General features: G+C 38.3%; 1 protein-coding gene across 1 annotated transcript; it reads left to right on the plus strand.

Moving 5' to 3' along the window:
• Positions 1 to 493: 493 nt before the first annotated feature.
• On the plus strand, positions 494 to 17,145 carry LOC114744520 (cysteine-rich receptor-like protein kinase 10). The gene is made up of 10 exons (XM_028932689.1): positions 494 to 1,271; positions 2,157 to 2,291; positions 2,814 to 2,929; positions 3,035 to 3,245; positions 3,389 to 3,626; positions 3,726 to 3,876; positions 14,926 to 15,251; positions 15,444 to 15,505; positions 16,804 to 16,943; positions 17,020 to 17,145. The coding sequence occupies exons 1-10, from the start codon at positions 494 to 496 to the stop codon at positions 17,143 to 17,145; spliced, it is 2,283 nt and encodes a 760-aa protein (XP_028788522.1).
• The last annotated feature ends 521 nt before the right edge of the window (positions 17,146 to 17,666 follow it).

Genomic DNA, 17,666 nt, shown 5'->3' on the forward strand with positions numbered 1-17,666 from the left:
ACATGAGGGGCAATAGGATCATTTTTTTGTGTGGAATTAATATCAGTTTGCCCCCTTGGTCCTGCAGTGAAATTTCAGAAAGTTTTGGAGGCTCTTTGAAATTAATTGTCTTCTGCGGTCCTACAGTGAAATTTTCCCAATAATTTATGTTTAAATAAATTTTAACAAAAATAAGTTATTTTGATAGAAACCTATTCGAATAATATATTGAAAATTCATATTCAAAAGATTTAAATCTAAGGGGAAAAAAGATTTCAAAGCCAAAACTCGGGGGAAAAAAATTTCTCTAACGTTTAAATCTTTTTGGCATAAAAATTTACCTTCAAAATCATGCTAAATATTAATTTTTTATCCCAACAAATTTCAAAGACTTTACGTGATGCAAACAAGCTTTTAGTGAACTGTTTCTAAATTCTAGGTGGGTGCATAAATTGGTCGAGCATCATCCTGTGAAACCGCACATTTCATCACCAAAAGATTAAAGATTCACTTCATGGATTCTATTAAGGCGTTCCTGCTCCTTGCTCTTCTAATCTTTTTCATTGCTAGAATCAATGCACAGGAACCAGAGGTGGATTGTTCAGGCCCTACTTGTGCCCCAAACAGCACATATCACTCAAATCTCAATCGCCTGCTTTCAACTCTTTTCTCCAACGCCAATAGCATTGGTAGCTTTTACAACACCACCGTCGGACAAAACGACGACGCCGTTCACAGTCTCTACCTCTGCCGCCGAGACACCACCGTCTCCGCCTGTCAAGCATGTGTTTCCCGGGCAACCAAAGATATCAAGCAATGCCTCAATTATACCCAAGCCCTGGGTTGGTACGACAAGTGCATGTTACGATACTCCGACGCCGATTTCTTCTCCATAGAGCAAGATGATCCCACTCGCGTCCTCTTCAACAACGGCAACGCAACAGATCCCAAAAGCTTTATGCAACTGGTGATCGATACCATGAATGCGGTGGCCAGAGAAGCGGCGTACCGCGGCGGCGGGGGTAGCAAGAAATTTGCGACGAAAGAAAAAAACTACAGTTCTTTTCAAACTCTGTACACTATGGCGCAGTGCACACCGGATATATCTAGAGATGACTGTTATAACTGTCTGAGAAGAACAATCCGAGAGTATCCGAATTGCTGTTTTGGGAGGTTAGGGGCAATCGCACGCGCCTTCAGTTGCAACGTAAGGTACGAATTGTACCCCTTTTATGGAGTGATTTCGTCGCTTCCTTCCCCTCGTGTGCCAGAGTCAGCCTTCACTTCCAATGGTAAGCAATCGTAAGGATATCTTCTTGTTTTACAATATAATAGATCTAAAACAAGAACAGTGTGTGATGTTATGAAAATTTAGAAGTTAGTTGATGAGTATCAGCACAAATATGTCCCCTCAATTATTGCTAGAAAATAAACAGCTTTGAAATACTAAGTGATCTCACTCTCAAAGAGAACACAAGTTCGAATCTTAAAAAGCGTATTTGTTAGTCCAAAATAACTTAAAAATACTCAGAACTATACTAAAAAAAAATTATTCCTAGAAAATATAATCAATTTATATGTACCTAATCTCAAAAAATTAGCCTCTTAATCTTATAAACCTGCTCTTGCTACATGGGTCTATTTGACCATGCCCCTTTGACTATTTTCGATTACATGGCACAGGTTGCAACTACGCATGTGTTAGCGTACAAGTAATACTTTTTTTTGGCCTATAAAGAAGATGTATATGAGTTTTTCCTGTCAAAAATCATACTATTTTATGTACTTAATATAAGATATGAGTAGAGCTTGACTTGAGACGACTTTTTTTTTTTTGTAGAGACAGACTAAACTTATAAAACACTTCTGATAAATTTACAGTTGATTGATGTGGTGCGACGTGTTGTTTGATTCATAAATTAGTTCATAGTAAATTATGCTGAATTTTTATCTTTGAAATAGACATAAAATTTCTTATTGACAAATACTTTATATTTCAGTTTTGGTTATAAATTTAAGAAAAGACCCTCGATTTAAAAACTCAAGCGCAAAGAATACGTGTTTAAGTTAATAAAATATTTTTAATTAAAATTTATATAATTTGGATAAAAATCAGAAATGTGTACGTGTGTGTGTGCGCGTGTGTGTGTGTGACTTAGTTTTTTTTATTTATTCAGATAACGGCAAGCTTTCGGCTAGGACAATTATCGCCATAGTAGTTCAAACAGCGATAGTCATATTGCAAGCCTCGTTCTGCTTCTTGTGCCTTCGGTGGCGGAGAGCAAGTAAGAATGCTTCAGTTCCTAAAACAGGTATGGCATCGGCTTTCATGTTTAGAAAGACGTGCAATTTTCATTTTATTAAAGTTCAATTACATGCGAGTCATAAATTAAAGTTTCCATTCCTGATGAATAATACTTTTTCCGATTTTATGTACAAGTAACATTCTCTTATTACATAAGCCTGGTTTTGTATATGGGCAAAAATTTGTATTTGTCTAAAAATTTAATGCATTTTTTTCATTTTTAGCTAATTAATTAAATATATATCTTGTCTTTAATTCTTTTGATCCACTCGTTCTCTCTCATCTTTTTCCTCCCCCATTCTCTCTCACTTGTTATCTTCATGAATGGAGGTATATTTGAAAGGAAAATTATATCTCTTACATACTTATTGATTTTAATTAATTCTAACCAGCACTTTGATCTACCATTAATGAACTAACACTTCTCAATTGACCATTGAAATTAAACATACAATGTTTGTACTTTAGATAGCTATAAAGTGCAAGAAAGTCTTGGGAATTGATCAATTTTTTGTGTTGGGTCATGTAGGTGAGACTTCAAGTGTAGAGTCTCTAAAGTTTGATTTGGATACCATCAAATCAGCCACAGACGACTTCTCCCCCGACAATAAACTAGGCCAAGGTGGGTATGGCGAGGTGTACAAGGTATATAATTTTATTTTTCTGATGTATATATCTCAAGCACTCTCGAAATCACAAAACTAATATTTTTTATAAATAATTTTTAATAGTTGGTTATTTCATATGCAGGGCATTTTACCCGGTGGACAAGAGTTAGCTGTGAAGAGATTATCAAGTAGTTCCAAACAAGGTGTACTAGAATTTAAGCATGAAGTAGTTACAATGGCAAAACTACACCATAGAAATCTTGTGAGGTTTCTCGGATTTTGTTTGGATGAAGAAGAAAAGATACTCATATATGAATTTTTGCCCAACAAAAGCTTGGATAATTTTTTGTTTGGTAAGTTATGCAGAATTATTTTTTGCAATCAATTATGGATCCGGTCGTATAATTTTTTATTAACAATTTGTTTGAACTTGAGCAGGGATATGAATTTAACCGTTTATATTATTGTTCAAACTTGCATCTTATTAACCATATAGGACTTGAAAACAAAACTAAATTGAATTGGTCAAATCAATACAAGATTATTGAAGGCATTGCAAGGGGAATACTTTATCTTCACGAAGATTCTCAATTGAAAATTATACATCGTGATCTCAAATTTAGCAATATATTGTTGGATGAGGATTTGAATCCAAAAATATCTGATTTCGGTATGGCTCAAATTTTTGGAACTAATCAAACTCAAGCCAGCACAAGTAAAGTTGTCGGCACATTGTAAGTTGCTTAAATAAACAGTTTAGTATTATTTTTTGTATTTATAATGAATTAGGCAAAAGAGATTATTTACCATGTAATGTGCGTGCTATTTTATAGTGGCTACATTGCTCCTGAATACGCAATGCATGGTCATATTTCAGTCAAATGTGATATATATAGTTTTGGCATCCTAATTCTGGAGATCATTAGTGGCAAGAAGAATACATCTTTCCATGCATCAAATTATGCTGAAAACTTGCCAACCTATGTAAGTATATATATTAGCAAAGCTAAGTAAATAAACTCAAATGGTAACCAGAGAGAACAAAATCTTAACAACCTGATTATATATTTTCGGATTTGCAGGCCTGGAAACTCTTGATGGAAGGGACACCATTAGAATTGCTGGACCCTAGTGTAAGACATTCTTGTTCAAGCAATGAAGTTATTAAATGCATCCATATAAGCTTTTTGTGCATCCAGGAAAATCCAGCTCTAAGACCTGCGATTTTATTATGGTGATGCTAAACAGTCATTCCGTCACCCTGCCAGATCCTCAAGAGCCAGCATTTTTGTTTGATCGCCATAGAACAGATTCAAACAACAGTCTAGCAATTTCCGAGGATAGCTCGGATCAATCTAAAAATAAGTCTTTGCAACGGTCTGTGGATGAAGATCCAATTTCAGACATGTATCCTCGTTAGTCCTTTGTTCACCCCAATTACGTACTCAACTTAGTATTCAGTCAAATAGGTGTAGACGTGTCGCATTATCAAGAATTAAATCACGTTATTTCTGTAAGTATTCAATGATGTTTCTGTATCGATGATTGCCAAACCATTCATGGCACAGATTATATTTGGGCACTCGAATGTATTACAAACGCTGAAATTCTTATAGCAAAATATTAATGTTTGGGTTTCCAAAAAAAAAAAAAAAATCCCTGAACGCTTCACACATTTCCGTTGAAAGGACACACGACGTCGTCTTCATGTCTCTGTCATCCAATCCCCACCTGAATTTGCTAACACATGCATGTGGAATATATTCGTGATTTTTTTTAGAAGTTTTGAAATTTGAGTTTCAAATCCCTTATTTCTGTTTTTCTTACCCAAGGTGTTAATTTCTAAGCCAAGAAGTAAAACTTGCTTTTGAAATAGATTTAAAAGGAAAAGCAAACAAATGAAGTGAATCAAAACAGAGGAAATAGATTATCTGCCTTCTTACTCATTATTTGTTGTTTCTTTTTCCGCTTGAGAGATATTTATATATATATATATATATATATATATATATAACCATTTGATTGGATCTGCAGATTCGAACATTGTTGGATTTAACTGGAGCTAAGTAGGTCTATCAAAGATGTTTTTTGTATTCTGACAAACTGAAAACTGAGTCCTCGTGTTTAAGCAGTCAAAACCCTTTTTACTAGAAGAAATGCCTCTTAGTACTTGAGAGAAATTTCTCTTGCCGTATAATATAAATTAATTATAGAAAAGTTCTATGCTAATTTCTTTGGAAGTCGATGACTACCTCTTACAAAGTTTGAAAGAAATTACATAAGATTTTATGAATTTTATTTAAATCACACGGCAGTTCTTATTTTAAACTATATATACACACACACATCAATTCCTTTCTTCCAGAAAATGCAATCCCAATGTCGTTGATTAGCTTTTCAATTTGAACTAAAAAGTATGCATTCAAAATCAGAGAAATTATTTATTAAAAATTAAAACTAAATTAAAAGTATCAGTTTTCGGGTTGGAAGAACTTTAATATTAATATTGTATGTGCAATGAATTTTCAGCATTCATTGTGCGCCTGACGTCTTTAGCAGGTGGACACGAGGTCGGCAAAATAGACTTCACTGTCTCTCGGGACGAAATGGCTTGTTGTCCTATATTAATGGAGCAGAAATGTAAATAGAGCGACAAGAGAGAAAATGCTAGAGGACTCATCTCAGAATATATTGTCTATTGATGTCTCATTGTGTACAGTAGTTGGCTCAATATATAGAGGATGATAACCAGTACAAGAGATACACGTGTAAAGAGAAAAAGGCTATAGAAACTAAAGGCTACGTTATGGATTTATACTGGGCCTGTTTGAGTGTTGGGCTTCAATACTCCCCCGCGAGTTGAACTGAGCTGGAAGCACAGTGAGACTCGATCGCAAGGTGACAAACCGAGAAGTGGATAGAGGTTTGGTGAGAATATCAGCAATTTGATCCCTGGAGGAGACATGAAGAATGTGTAAGAGGCCAGCTGCAAGTCTTTCGCGAACAAAATGATAATCAAGGGAAATGTGTTTGGCCTTAGAGTGAAAAACTGGATTGGCGACGAGATAGGTAGCGCCTAAATTATCACAGTAAAGAAAGGGGGCCTCTTGCAGAAATATACCAAGCTCATGTACCAAATTTTGCACCCAAATAACCTCACTTGCACTGGTGGCAATAGCCTTGTATTCGGCCTCAGGGCTGGATCGAGCCACCGTGGCTTGTTTTTTTGAACTCCAGGCAATGAGATTAGGACCAAGGTAAATAGCAAAGGCACCGGTAGATCTGAAATCATCCGGGTTTCCCCCCCAGTCAGCATCAGAGAAGACAGAGAGGGTAAGTGATGAAGAGGGCGTAATGTGAAGAGCAAGATGTGAGGTGCCTCTTAGGTAACGGAGAATACGTTTGACAGCAGTCCAATGGTGGTCTTTTGGATTATGCATATACTGACAAACACGATTGACAGCGAAGGTAATATCAGGACGAGTAAAGCTGAGATATTGAAGACTACCGACAATGCTTCTGTAGTGATGAGGATCGGTAAAATCAGGACCAAGGGAGGCAGTGAGAACAGAGCCAGATGCCATAGGAGTAGAGAGACCGGACGTGCCTTGGACATGTGAGCTTTCTCAAGGAGATCCAGGATATATTTGCGTTGAGAGAGAATTAGGCCAGAGGAAGACTGAAGAACCTCAACACCTAAGAAATAGTGTAATTTACCAAGGTCTTTGACAGGAAATGAGAGTCCAAGGGCAGTAATAAGTTCTTGAACCACAACAGCAGATGATCCAGTAACAATGATGTCATCAACATAAATTAGAACATAAACGGTGCATTTTGAGTTGTGACAAATAAATAGGGAAGAGTCTGACCGGGAGGAAGAAAAGCCGAGTTCAAAAAGACGAGCACTGAGTCGAGCGTACCAAGCGCAGGGTGCCTGTTTGAGGCCATATATTGCTCGGCGCAATTTGCAGACATGGGAAGGGAAATCAGGATGGACAAATCCAGGTGGTTGGTGCATGTAGACATCCTCAGTGAGAAAGCCATGGAGGAAGGCATTTTGAACATCGATCTGATTGATTGGCCAACCGTTTGAAACGGTGATTGATAAAATAAGGTGGACGGTCACTGGTTTAATCACCGGAGAGAAAGTATCAGCAAAATCAACACCAGGTTGTTGGTGAAACCCCTTAGCAACAAGTCTCGCTTTGAACTTGTCAAGAGAACCATTGGGAAGAAACTTTGTCCGGAAGACCCACTTGCAGCCGACGATGTTCATAGAAGGGGAATAGGGAACCAGATCCCATGTGTTGGTAGAAAGAAGAGCTTGGTATTCATCTTGCAAGGCCTGTCGCCATTCGGGTACTCTGAACGCTTGAGAGACAGAAGATGGGACAGAGAGGGCAGAGACCGAGGACAGGTGAGCGTGAGGGGGTATATGAGAGAGAAAGTCAGGTGGTAGAGCTTTGGGTTTAAAGGTATTTACTTTGGAGCGAGTGATCATGGGGTGGGAAGAACGATGAGGGGACAGCACGGTAGCAGGCGGTGGTGGAGCAAAGGAACGTGGTGCAGGCGAAAAAACAGGGGAGGGAGAGAGAGAGGTCGGCGTGGAGTCAGAAGAGACAGAGGACGGGGTATTGGGAGAAGAAGGAAAGGGACAGGGGCTGTCGGTAATGGGTTGGTTTATGGGAGGAGTGGGCCGAGTAGAGAAGGGAGGGAGAGGGGTGGGAGGATTGGGCTCACGGTTATCATGTTGGGCTTGGAAGGGAAAGATGAATTCATCAAAAATCACATCTCGAGAGATATATGTGCGGCCTGAAGGAAGATGCAAACATAGGTAACCCAAATGATTAGGAGCATAACCAATGAAAACACAATAAAGAGATCGTGGGGCAAGTTTGTGAGGGGCATAGGGCCGTAGGTTGGGCCAGCATGTAAAACCCTTAACCTTAAACATCAATACTCTTCATAAGACCACTACTATGGTAGAAAAGGAAAGTTGTTAAAACGAGCTACCATAGTAGAAGGAAAATTTCATATTTTTAGAAATTGACTTTCAAACTCGGGTCAACCCGTAAGAAGTTGCATGCAACTAAAATAATCCATTCATATCCACTGAGCCTCCGAGCCTCCGGCCCGGGTAACACACACATCAAAAATCAGCCCATCCAAATCGTTTTCAACCATATAACAAAGTTCCATAAAACAATAGCAATGGCCTCCGGCCAACTAAAATAAGGAGATAACGCATCTTCCAATTTACAATAGATCAACAATCAAAATATCACAAAAGACCCTAACTGTGGCAATATACAACCGATCATATATAAATAAAGGCTAGAGGCCTAGAGCTAACCAAGCTCAAGCCTCTGCGTCTCTTCCCGAAGGCGCACGCCTAGAACTTTCACCTGAAAACATTGTAAACCACGGGGTGAGACAAAGTCCCAGTAACCAGCCTTTCCAATACTAGGTACTACTAAATAGGTGCTCGTGAGGTGTCAAGTGGGGCAGTTCACAAATAATATATATTGATAGCCACAACAATTCATGTAAGTGCAATGATGCAATCCCATCAACCAAATCCCTCACTTTGGGGGATTTTCAGGAGCCGAAGCCGGCCTATCTCTCACTATGGGGGACGTAAGGAGCCATAAAAGGCCTATCCCTCACTCTGGGGGACGTAGGGAGCCAAAAGGCCTATCCCTCACTATGGGGGACGTACTAAGCCAACCATCATGCATTAATGGAGGCCTTACCACGTGGTAGTAACAGATAAAACTCTCACCAAATTCCCAATCAATGCATCATGCTCAAATCATAATCAAAGAGTAATAATCATTTCACAATTAACCTCATTCAGTGGTATAACTTTCACAATTCCAAAATTCATTCATCATTAGTCAAAACCCCACAAGACGGTTTTTCGTTTTATACACAACATACAGTTTAAACATAATCACTACTTAGAGCACAAAACATAAATCTACTCACAATACCACAGAAGCAAGTACTAAGGATTGGAAAGTGGTTACCTCTCGCCTGAGCAAGGAATAACAAACCGACAATGTGGTCCCGTGCACCACCACGACTCACAACCGGTCTACACAAGCACACAAACACACAACCATCATATATTAGCTTTCAAACTAATAATGTGGCCAAAAACAACACTTGGGGACACAAAATTCCTATCTCCCATCAAAACTCTACCCAACTCAAAGGGTATATCTATCAAGACAACATTCCAAAGTCATACCAATCCATTAACACCTTAATTCCTTTCCAAACATCAATTAAGATTCACAACCTCAAGGACCCACTATGGAGTTCTACACCCAAACATCCCATTTGAGCAATTAAGGTTCCAACAACAATTCTAAACCGATTAAACCTCTAATTTAACCCTCCTTAACATAACCCAATTCACAAAACTCAAAATCAATCTCTACATTATCATCCTCAATCCCAAATCATCCAATTCCATAAACCCTAACTCCAAAAACTCAAGATTCTTTAAATCCAAAAAAACTACACCGATTAAATACTTAAACTAACCCAATGCAATCAATTAAACCCAAAACAATTGGTCAAAAACCTCAATTCCAACACAACCTAGAAAAATCCTAGGGTTTCACCATAAATCCTTATAAAGTCCAATCAAGAAGATAGATTAGAGGTTAAAATCACTTACTTGAGGTAATGGATCCTTAGAAATGTCTTTCCCAAGCCTCAAAACCGAAACCCTAGCAGAGCTCCTCTCTCCTCCTTCAGATTTTTCTTATTTTCGCACGCTGAACCCTCCCGCGACTATATAGATTTGGGACCTTTCGCCGTGGCGAACTCCATCTTCGCCGCGGCGAACTAATCCCGAGAGGGATTACTCGCCTGAAAACCTGACTTCGCCGCGGCGAAAGCTTCCCGAGAGGAAACTCTCGCTCACCCAGAAAACATTCGCCGCGGCATACCCCTACCTTCGCCGCGGCGAAACCTTCCCGAAAGGGAAGCCTCGCTCACCAGAGTAACTTCGCTGCGGCGTCCCCAAGACTTCTCCGCGGCCAAACCTTCCCGAGAAGACACTCCCCTCTGAAACTCCCGGTACGCCACGGCGAAGTAAACTTCGCCGCGGCGAACATACCCTGAGAGGGGTACGTTCACCTATTCCTCCAACAAACCTCAAATCCAACCCAAACACTAAGATCAAGATTAAATTGCTAATCTATCCTCAAAATCAACCCAAAAGAGGCTATTAAAACCCGATAAAACTTAGGATGTTACACAGCAGCCAGAGCCGAAAACCTTTAAGAAGGAATAATCAGGTTTTTGTTTATGGAGAATTTCAAAAGGGCTCTTTCCTCTTAACACTGGACTTGGTAAACGGTTTAAAAGGAAGGATGACATGGAAAAAGCAAAAGACCAGTATGCTTGAGGTACAAAGGCGTGATGCATTAGTGCAAGTCCGGTTTCAACAATTGTTCGATGTCTTCTTTCTACAGTGCCATTTTGAGTGTGAGTGTGGGGGCATGTGATTCTGTGAAAAATGCCAAGTGAAATTAAATCTTTGTGCAGTGAGCGAAATTCGCCTCCCCAATCTGATTGGAATGAACAAATTTTAGAGTAATAAAAGTTTTCAACAAGAGACCGAAATTGATGAAAGACTATGCGGAGCTCACTTTTGGCACAAAGAGGATAAAACCATATATAACGGGAGAAGTCATCAACAAAAGAAGCATAATATCTAAAACCGTTTACAGACACAATAGGAGAAGGACCCCATACATCACAAAATACTAATTGAAAAGGAAAAGTGGAATGGTGAGGGGAGACAGGAGATGGAAGACGATGACTTTTGGAGGTCCTACATGCTGGACAGTGGTGATGATGACTATTGACTCTGGTGACAGGAAGCTTGTTTGAGCGAAGAACTTGCTGGACTACACGGAAGGCCAGGTGACCAAGACGTTGGTGCCAGTGAAGAGCAGAAGCACGGACACCATAGTTAGCTTGTGGAGAAAGAGGATACATGCGCTTAAGACTTGGACCTTGAAGAAGAGGCTTCCTGGTTTCCTCGTCCTTCACACAAAAGTAACCAGAGTGAAACTCAAAAAAGACGTTATTGTCATCACAGAATTGATAAACAGACATTAAATTTTTTGAAATACTAGGAACATGTAAGAGATTAGAGAGAAGATATTTGCCAGAAGAAGTGTTAAGAGTTCCAGAGCCTTGGTGATGAATGGGCATTGGAGAACCATTGCTCATAAGAACAGAATCAGTGCCATGATAAGGAGCTGAGTTGAGATTTAGTTTGGAGAGATCATTGGTCATGTGATGAGTAGCTCCTGTATCGGGAAACCAAAGAGAGTTGTCCATATTGGAGTATTCTGAGTAGTGCGCTGCAAGAGAAGGAGGAGGAGGTGCCTGCAAAGCATTATTGTTCCTTTGGACGAAGGTCAGAGCAGTGTGGCCAAAACTGTCACACAGTTGACAGGGAATCTCTTTGTCAGGCTGAAATGTGGAAAAAGGAGGCTGAAAAGTGGAGTAACGTCCTCTTCCACGATATGCACGTCTAGAACCACGTCCCCGGTATGGACCACCACGCATACGGCCTCGGTTGTTAAAGAAGGGACCACGGCCAAAATTAGTGAAACCACGTCCAGAGCTGAATGAGCGACCGCCTCTGCCTCCACGAAAAGAGAGCGCACTAGGAAATCTCCCAACAGCATTAGCAGTAATTTCAATCGAAAGTAAAACAGAGTTTTGTTGATTTAGACGCTCTTCAAAAGTCAAAAGGTGACTCAATATTCCTTCAACAGTGAGAGAGGAGCGTTGAGTGGCTAGAACAGTCACTATAACATCAAACTCTGATCCTAGTCCAGCTAGGAGATAAGTGATGAAATCGTCGTCTGCAACGGGTTTTCCAGCTGCAGCTAGGGAGTCAGCAAGGATAGTGGCTCGTTTGTAGTACTTATTGACTGATTCTCCTCCTTTTTTTATATTGGTGATCTGCTGGTGCAGATAGATAAGACGAGCTTGGGTTTGTTGTGAAAAGGATGTTTCTAATGCTACCCACATTGCACGAGAGGTTCTGTGTCTGATAAACTGAGGGATAATTTTTTCTGATAAGGAGGCAAGCAGAATGGAAAGAACAAGTTGGTCTTGTTGGAACCAAGCGATGTAATCTTTATTGGGCAGACCAGCAGATAATTTTGGTGGTGAAGGGATGGAGCCATCAATATAACCAAAGAGTTGCTGACCATAGAGGTAGGAGGTGATCTGAGCTTTCCAGATCAAATAGTTGTCCTGAGTAAGTTTGGAGGTAATGTAGTGAGAGATTGTGGATGGAGGGGTTGGGTGAGTGATGGTGGAGGACGAGGGTGTGAGAGGTGGAGTGGTAGTGGACGACATATTTGGTGAGGGTGAACCAGACATGCTGTAGGGCTGCTAGAGCTATTTCAGCTCTGATACCATAATGGAGCAAAAATGTAAATAGAGCGACAAGAGAGAAAATGCTAGAGGACTCATCTCAGAATATATTGTCTATTGATGTCTCATTGTGTACAGTAGTTGGCTCAATATATAGAGGATGATAACCAGTACAAGAGATACACGTGTAAAGAGAAAAAGGCTATAGAAACTAAAGGCTACGTTATGGATTTATACTGGGCCTGTTTGAGTGTTGGGCTTCAATATATATGAACTCGATCTGAATTGTTCTAACCACGTGATTAACCTTCGGGAGAGACTATAGATAGTAATCTCAAGACCTAATTAATTAGTTAGAATAAATTAAAGATGTTAATTAAATTAGTTAATATAATATATTTTTTTTAAAAACTATAAGCATCTTCTTTAATTCTATTCCTCCCTTTCTCTCCTACTTAATTATTATTGATAGAATGAATATTAATAATAAGTTTAATTTGAAAAAAATTAATAAACATGTGAAATAGGTCTTACATATTAGATCAACATTAACTTTCTAATTAAATCCTACATTTAGGACTAGAGGAGTATTAGAAAAGGGCCAAATTAATAAGTTATTTACATATGACAATTTTAAATATCTGTTAATTATCTTACATCGAGATCTTCCTCTAAAACCAAAACGTGTAATAATTGAAGTGGTCATGAGAAAAATAATTTATCTTATTTAACACAGTCAAATATAAAACAAAGGAATTTAATTATCATGCATGTGGCAAACACAATAAAAGTTTCTTATATAAGAAAGTGAAATTTTCTTTTTCCTCAGTTCCTTTGTTTTAGTGCTGAATTCCTAGTATGATTCGACAGGTGATGAGATCCGTGATGTCAAAACATGGACACTGATATTTATTCATGGAAACTGTTACTTAATGGAGCTTTTTAATTACCGTACAAAGAGGTTTCTACCGAAAAAATATGGTTTGAATTCGATGGAGAAAAAAAGAGAAAAAAATTAGGGGGAAAAAGAATATTAAGAAAGAAAACTCCTAAAAACTTTTCTTTCTATTTTTCTTCCGGTCTAAATCAAGGATAAAAGTAAATAAGTATACGGGTACATCGCATGGCGCCGATGAAGGGGTAAGGAGCACGGGAAAGAAGAGTCCAACAAATAAGACTCGGAAAAATCCGTCTTCATTTGTCACATACATATTATAAATATATGTGTGTGTGTACGTAGGTGGAGAATTACAATAAGGTTATAAGGAAAAAAAATAATTACTAAAAAATCTCAGCAACATTTTAAGCAATATGTAATGACAAGTTAGAATAATAAGTTTCATAATAAAAAATAACAACTTTTGATATTTGTTTTCTAATTATTTCTTTTAGAACCTCATTGTAATTTTTCCTTATACACACATAGAATGTGGGCTCCAAATTTAAATAAATCAAAATTATGCTGAAAGCCTCGCAACCTATGTAAGCACATTATCAAAGCAAATAAACTCAAATGCTGAAAACCTCGCAACCTAAGCGTCTAGCTCGGTACCAAATTAGCGCCTCCTGTGCGCTTTGAAGTCTAGGGTTCTCTCCTAGGGTTAGTCGAAGCGGCGTCTTCGTTTTGGTTCTCCTCCATGGCAAGTCATCTTGCGATGGTGGGAGAGGGCTTTCACCGTGCTCTGCAAAAGGTTCTGTTAGATCAAGGACTGCTAGTGAGCGGCATAGGTGGAATGGGAGATTTGGGAAGTTCTCTTGTTGAGATGAAACAGGGGCTGAGAAATGCAATCCCAATGTGTATCGGGAATCAATGTTGCGAGCTATTGATTGGAAATAAAAGGATGGTTGGGCTTTCATCTCTGCAGAATGTCAAGACTAATGAGCTGAAGCGTTGGGTTGATCTGAGTAGAGGGAAGAAAGAAGGTGCTCAAAGCTGGTTCGCTGGTCAAGTCAGTCCTCCGATGGCTTTTTCTCTGATGCTTGGTGGCTGGCCTACAGCCACCCAAGTACCATGAGGAGGATCCTATGGTGCTACCAGGGATTTGGGGGATCTCTGAGGGAGCATTTGGAGTTTAGGCCCCCAAGTTCAGTTTTTAGGATTCTGTTCTTTTTCTTGCTTTTGTCTTTCTTTTTGGGTGTCTTGTTGGCTTTGTGATCTTTTCCTTCTGTGGGTTAAATTTGTTAGTGATGAATGCTGGTTTACTTGTGCCATGATCACTGGTTCTCTGGTTTTTGTTCTCAAATTCCAGATAGCTTTTCGCCCTTCTTTCATAGAATGGGTCTTTGTAGCTGCTTCTGTTTTTGCAGCATTGGCATCAAAGGGGGTGGGCTCGGGAGAGCAAGTCCTTGGACAACCACCCTCTATTGCTCTTTTCTTTGATCATGGTGGAGTAATGGTTAGCCTCCTCACTTTCAAGTTTCTTCCTGCAAGTTTTAGGCCGGGTGTCTTCTTGTTTTTTGTTTGTTCCTGTTGCCTCGTAGTGTTTGTTGGTGTTGTTCTTTCGTTTCTGCTTTATGTTTCAGTGTCTGTAATTTGATCTTCCTTAATGATATTAGCTTTTCCGGTCAAAAAAAAAAAAAAACCTCGCAACCTATATATTATTGCATTTGCAGGCCTGGAAACTCTGGAGGGAAGGATCACCATTGGAATTGCTGGATCCTAGTCTAAGAAATTCCTGTCCGGGAAATGTAGTTATTAAATGCATTCATATAAGCTTGTTGTGTATCCAGGAAAATCCAGCTCTTCAACCAACGATACAGTTTATTATGGTGATGCTAGGTAGTCACTCCGTCACCCTGCCAGATCCTCAGCAGCCAGCTTTTTTGTTTAGTCGCCATAGAACAGATTCAAACAATGAGGCAAGTTTTGAGAACAGCTCGGATCAATCTACAAGCACGTCTATGCAACGATCTGTGGATGAAGATCCAATTTCTGACATGTATCCTCGTTAGTACTACCTAACTACTCAACTTAAGTAGTATTTTGTTGATGTTGTATCAAGAATTAAAGCACGTTATTTGTGTATTTTTCCCTTCTAAGACGAGGATTAATGTTGTGTGGTTTGTATTCAAATTTCAAAATCTTCGAACCCAAACAATCATTGTTCACTTTACATTTCCATTGGAAGCAGACATGTCACGTCGTCTTCAGGTCCCTGTCATATCCTCAATTTGCTGACACTTTGCATGTGGGGTATATTTACTGTTTGTGATATTTTTGAAAGTTTTTGAATTTGAGTTTCAATTCCCTATTTCTATTCTTAATCAAGGTGTTAATTTTCTAAACTAAGGAGCAAAATTTAATTCCTTTTGATTTAAAAGGGAAAAAACTAATGAAATGAATCAAAATGGAGGAAATTGATTATGTAACTTTTTTGCTCATTATTCGATATTTCTCTTTCCACTTGAGAGGTATTTCTCTTGTCATATAGTACTTTAAATTAATTATAGAGAAGTTTCTAATTTCTTCAGAGTCGGTGACTACCTCTGACGAATTTTGAAAGAAATTACATAAAATTTTATTAATTCTATTCAAATCATACTACAGTTCCTATTTTAATATATATTTATATATACACCAACAGGTCTTCAAAAAGTATGAATTCGAGGTAAGAGAAATTATTTATTAAAAATAAAAATTAAATTAAAAAGTATAAACGTGGTTTTTTTTTCTTCCAAGAATTTGAACAGAAACCACGCAGCATGCATCTTGTACAGTTGTAACAGTACAGGGCGGCTGACTGTGTAAACCGCATATAATAATTAATGAAGACTCACTGTCTTCGCTCATTTCTACTGGTCAGAGCATACTGAACATTTGTACGTACGATGACCATTTTATCGTCCTTTCTTTTTTTAACCCCCCGGAATTAACAACTTGATCGCTTTCATCAAACAGTAAGGGCCCCCCTTGGGCTTTGCTCCTCTTCTTCAATTTTATATTCGTTAATAAGTAACATCTACATGTGCTCCTCTAATATACTCTCCATTATTGCATACGATTCTCATCTGTTTATTGAATATGGTTTGGCAGTCATTGATTACTTGGTAGAAGATATGCATGATCGCTATCAATAAAACAAATCTTCGCTACGATAATCTTTCTCGCAGGTCAGATTCTTCTTTTATATTCCTTTTTATATTTTTTGATAAGTTCAAATTAATTAATTTACATAAATCAAGAAAAGTTAGTTAAAATTAATTATTTAGAGGAGTTTCGATAATCAATTAATCAGTTAGGAAGTTCAATAATTAGTTAGAGATAGTTAACTATTTAGGCAAAACATGTTATATTGTAAAATATACATGTTCTTATATTACTAGGACATACAACCATATAGCCTTGAAGAAAAGATAGAGAAAAGATAATAAGTGCATATTGATCATCACAAAATGATTCGTTTCCCAAATTCTATTCAACCCTAATTATAACAAAAATCAGAAGCGTGTGTGCATGTGTGACTTAATTAGTTTTTCACTTCATTTATTCAGATAAAAGCAAGGTTTCGGCTGCGACAATTATTGCCATAGCATTTCAAACAGCGATACTCATGATCCATGTCTCGCTCCATGCTTCCTGTGCCTTAGATATGGATGAAGAGCAGGCAAGAATGTTTCAGTTCCTAAGACTGGTATGGTTTAGGAATGTGTGAAGCTATTTTGTAATCGCTACATGTCTGCAGAATATGTGAAACTTGATATATATAGTTTTGGCGTCCTGATTTTAGAGATCATTGTATCAGCAGCAAGAAGAATACATCATTCTATGGATCAAGTTCTGCAGGCCTGGAAGCTCCGGAGGGAAGGGAAGCCATTCGAATTGCTGGATCCTAGTCTGAGGAATTCTTATTCAAGAAATGAGGTTATGAAATGCGTTCATATAAGCTTGTTGGGTATTCAGGAAAATCTAGCTCTGATATCTATACAAGATCTAGCTAGGTTAAGAGGAATTAAATTTCAGAGACTAAAATCATGAATTTAAAATTTGAAAAACTAAAACCAAAATATGCACAAATTTCAGGGACCAAAAGTTATATTAACCCTTAATAATTTTAAAATATTCTATTAATACTCGTGGAAATCTATTCCTTACCTTCTTCTTCATATTTGATGCGAATGATGAAAAAGGCACAATCATTACTAAGAAAAAGTAAAAATAAACTCCTCAAAGGTTGAAGACATAGAGGCTTTGCTGTTGCTGGCGAATGAAAACCCAAAGAAAATGAGAATTTGGGGTTAAATTCATGAGCATCATACGCTAGCGAATGAAAACCAAAAGAAAATTAAAGTAATGAAAAAATATTTGTTAAATTTGACACCTCAAGCACACAATATTGAACGCATTTGGAACATAT

The sequence above is a fragment of the Neltuma alba genome, unplaced genomic scaffold (assembly GCF_004799145.2).
Source record: "Neltuma alba isolate B1F8T4 unplaced genomic scaffold, ASM479914v2 tig00004377_pilon, whole genome shotgun sequence".
Lineage (NCBI taxonomy): Eukaryota > Viridiplantae > Streptophyta > Magnoliopsida > Fabales > Fabaceae > Neltuma > Neltuma alba.

Bases quoted from the DNA above. Each gene is read 5' to 3' on its own strand.
- LOC114744520 (XM_028932689.1), top strand. From the start codon at position 494: ATGGATTCTATTAAGGCGTTCCTGCTCCTTGCTCTTCTAATCTTTTTC. The intron at 2,930-3,034 runs GTATATAATTTT...TTTCATATGCAG, and splicing joins GGTATGGCGAGGTGTACAAG to GGCATTTTACCCGGTGGACA. The intron at 3,246-3,388 runs GTAAGTTATGCA...TTAACCATATAG, and splicing joins CTTGGATAATTTTTTGTTTG to GACTTGAAAACAAAACTAAA.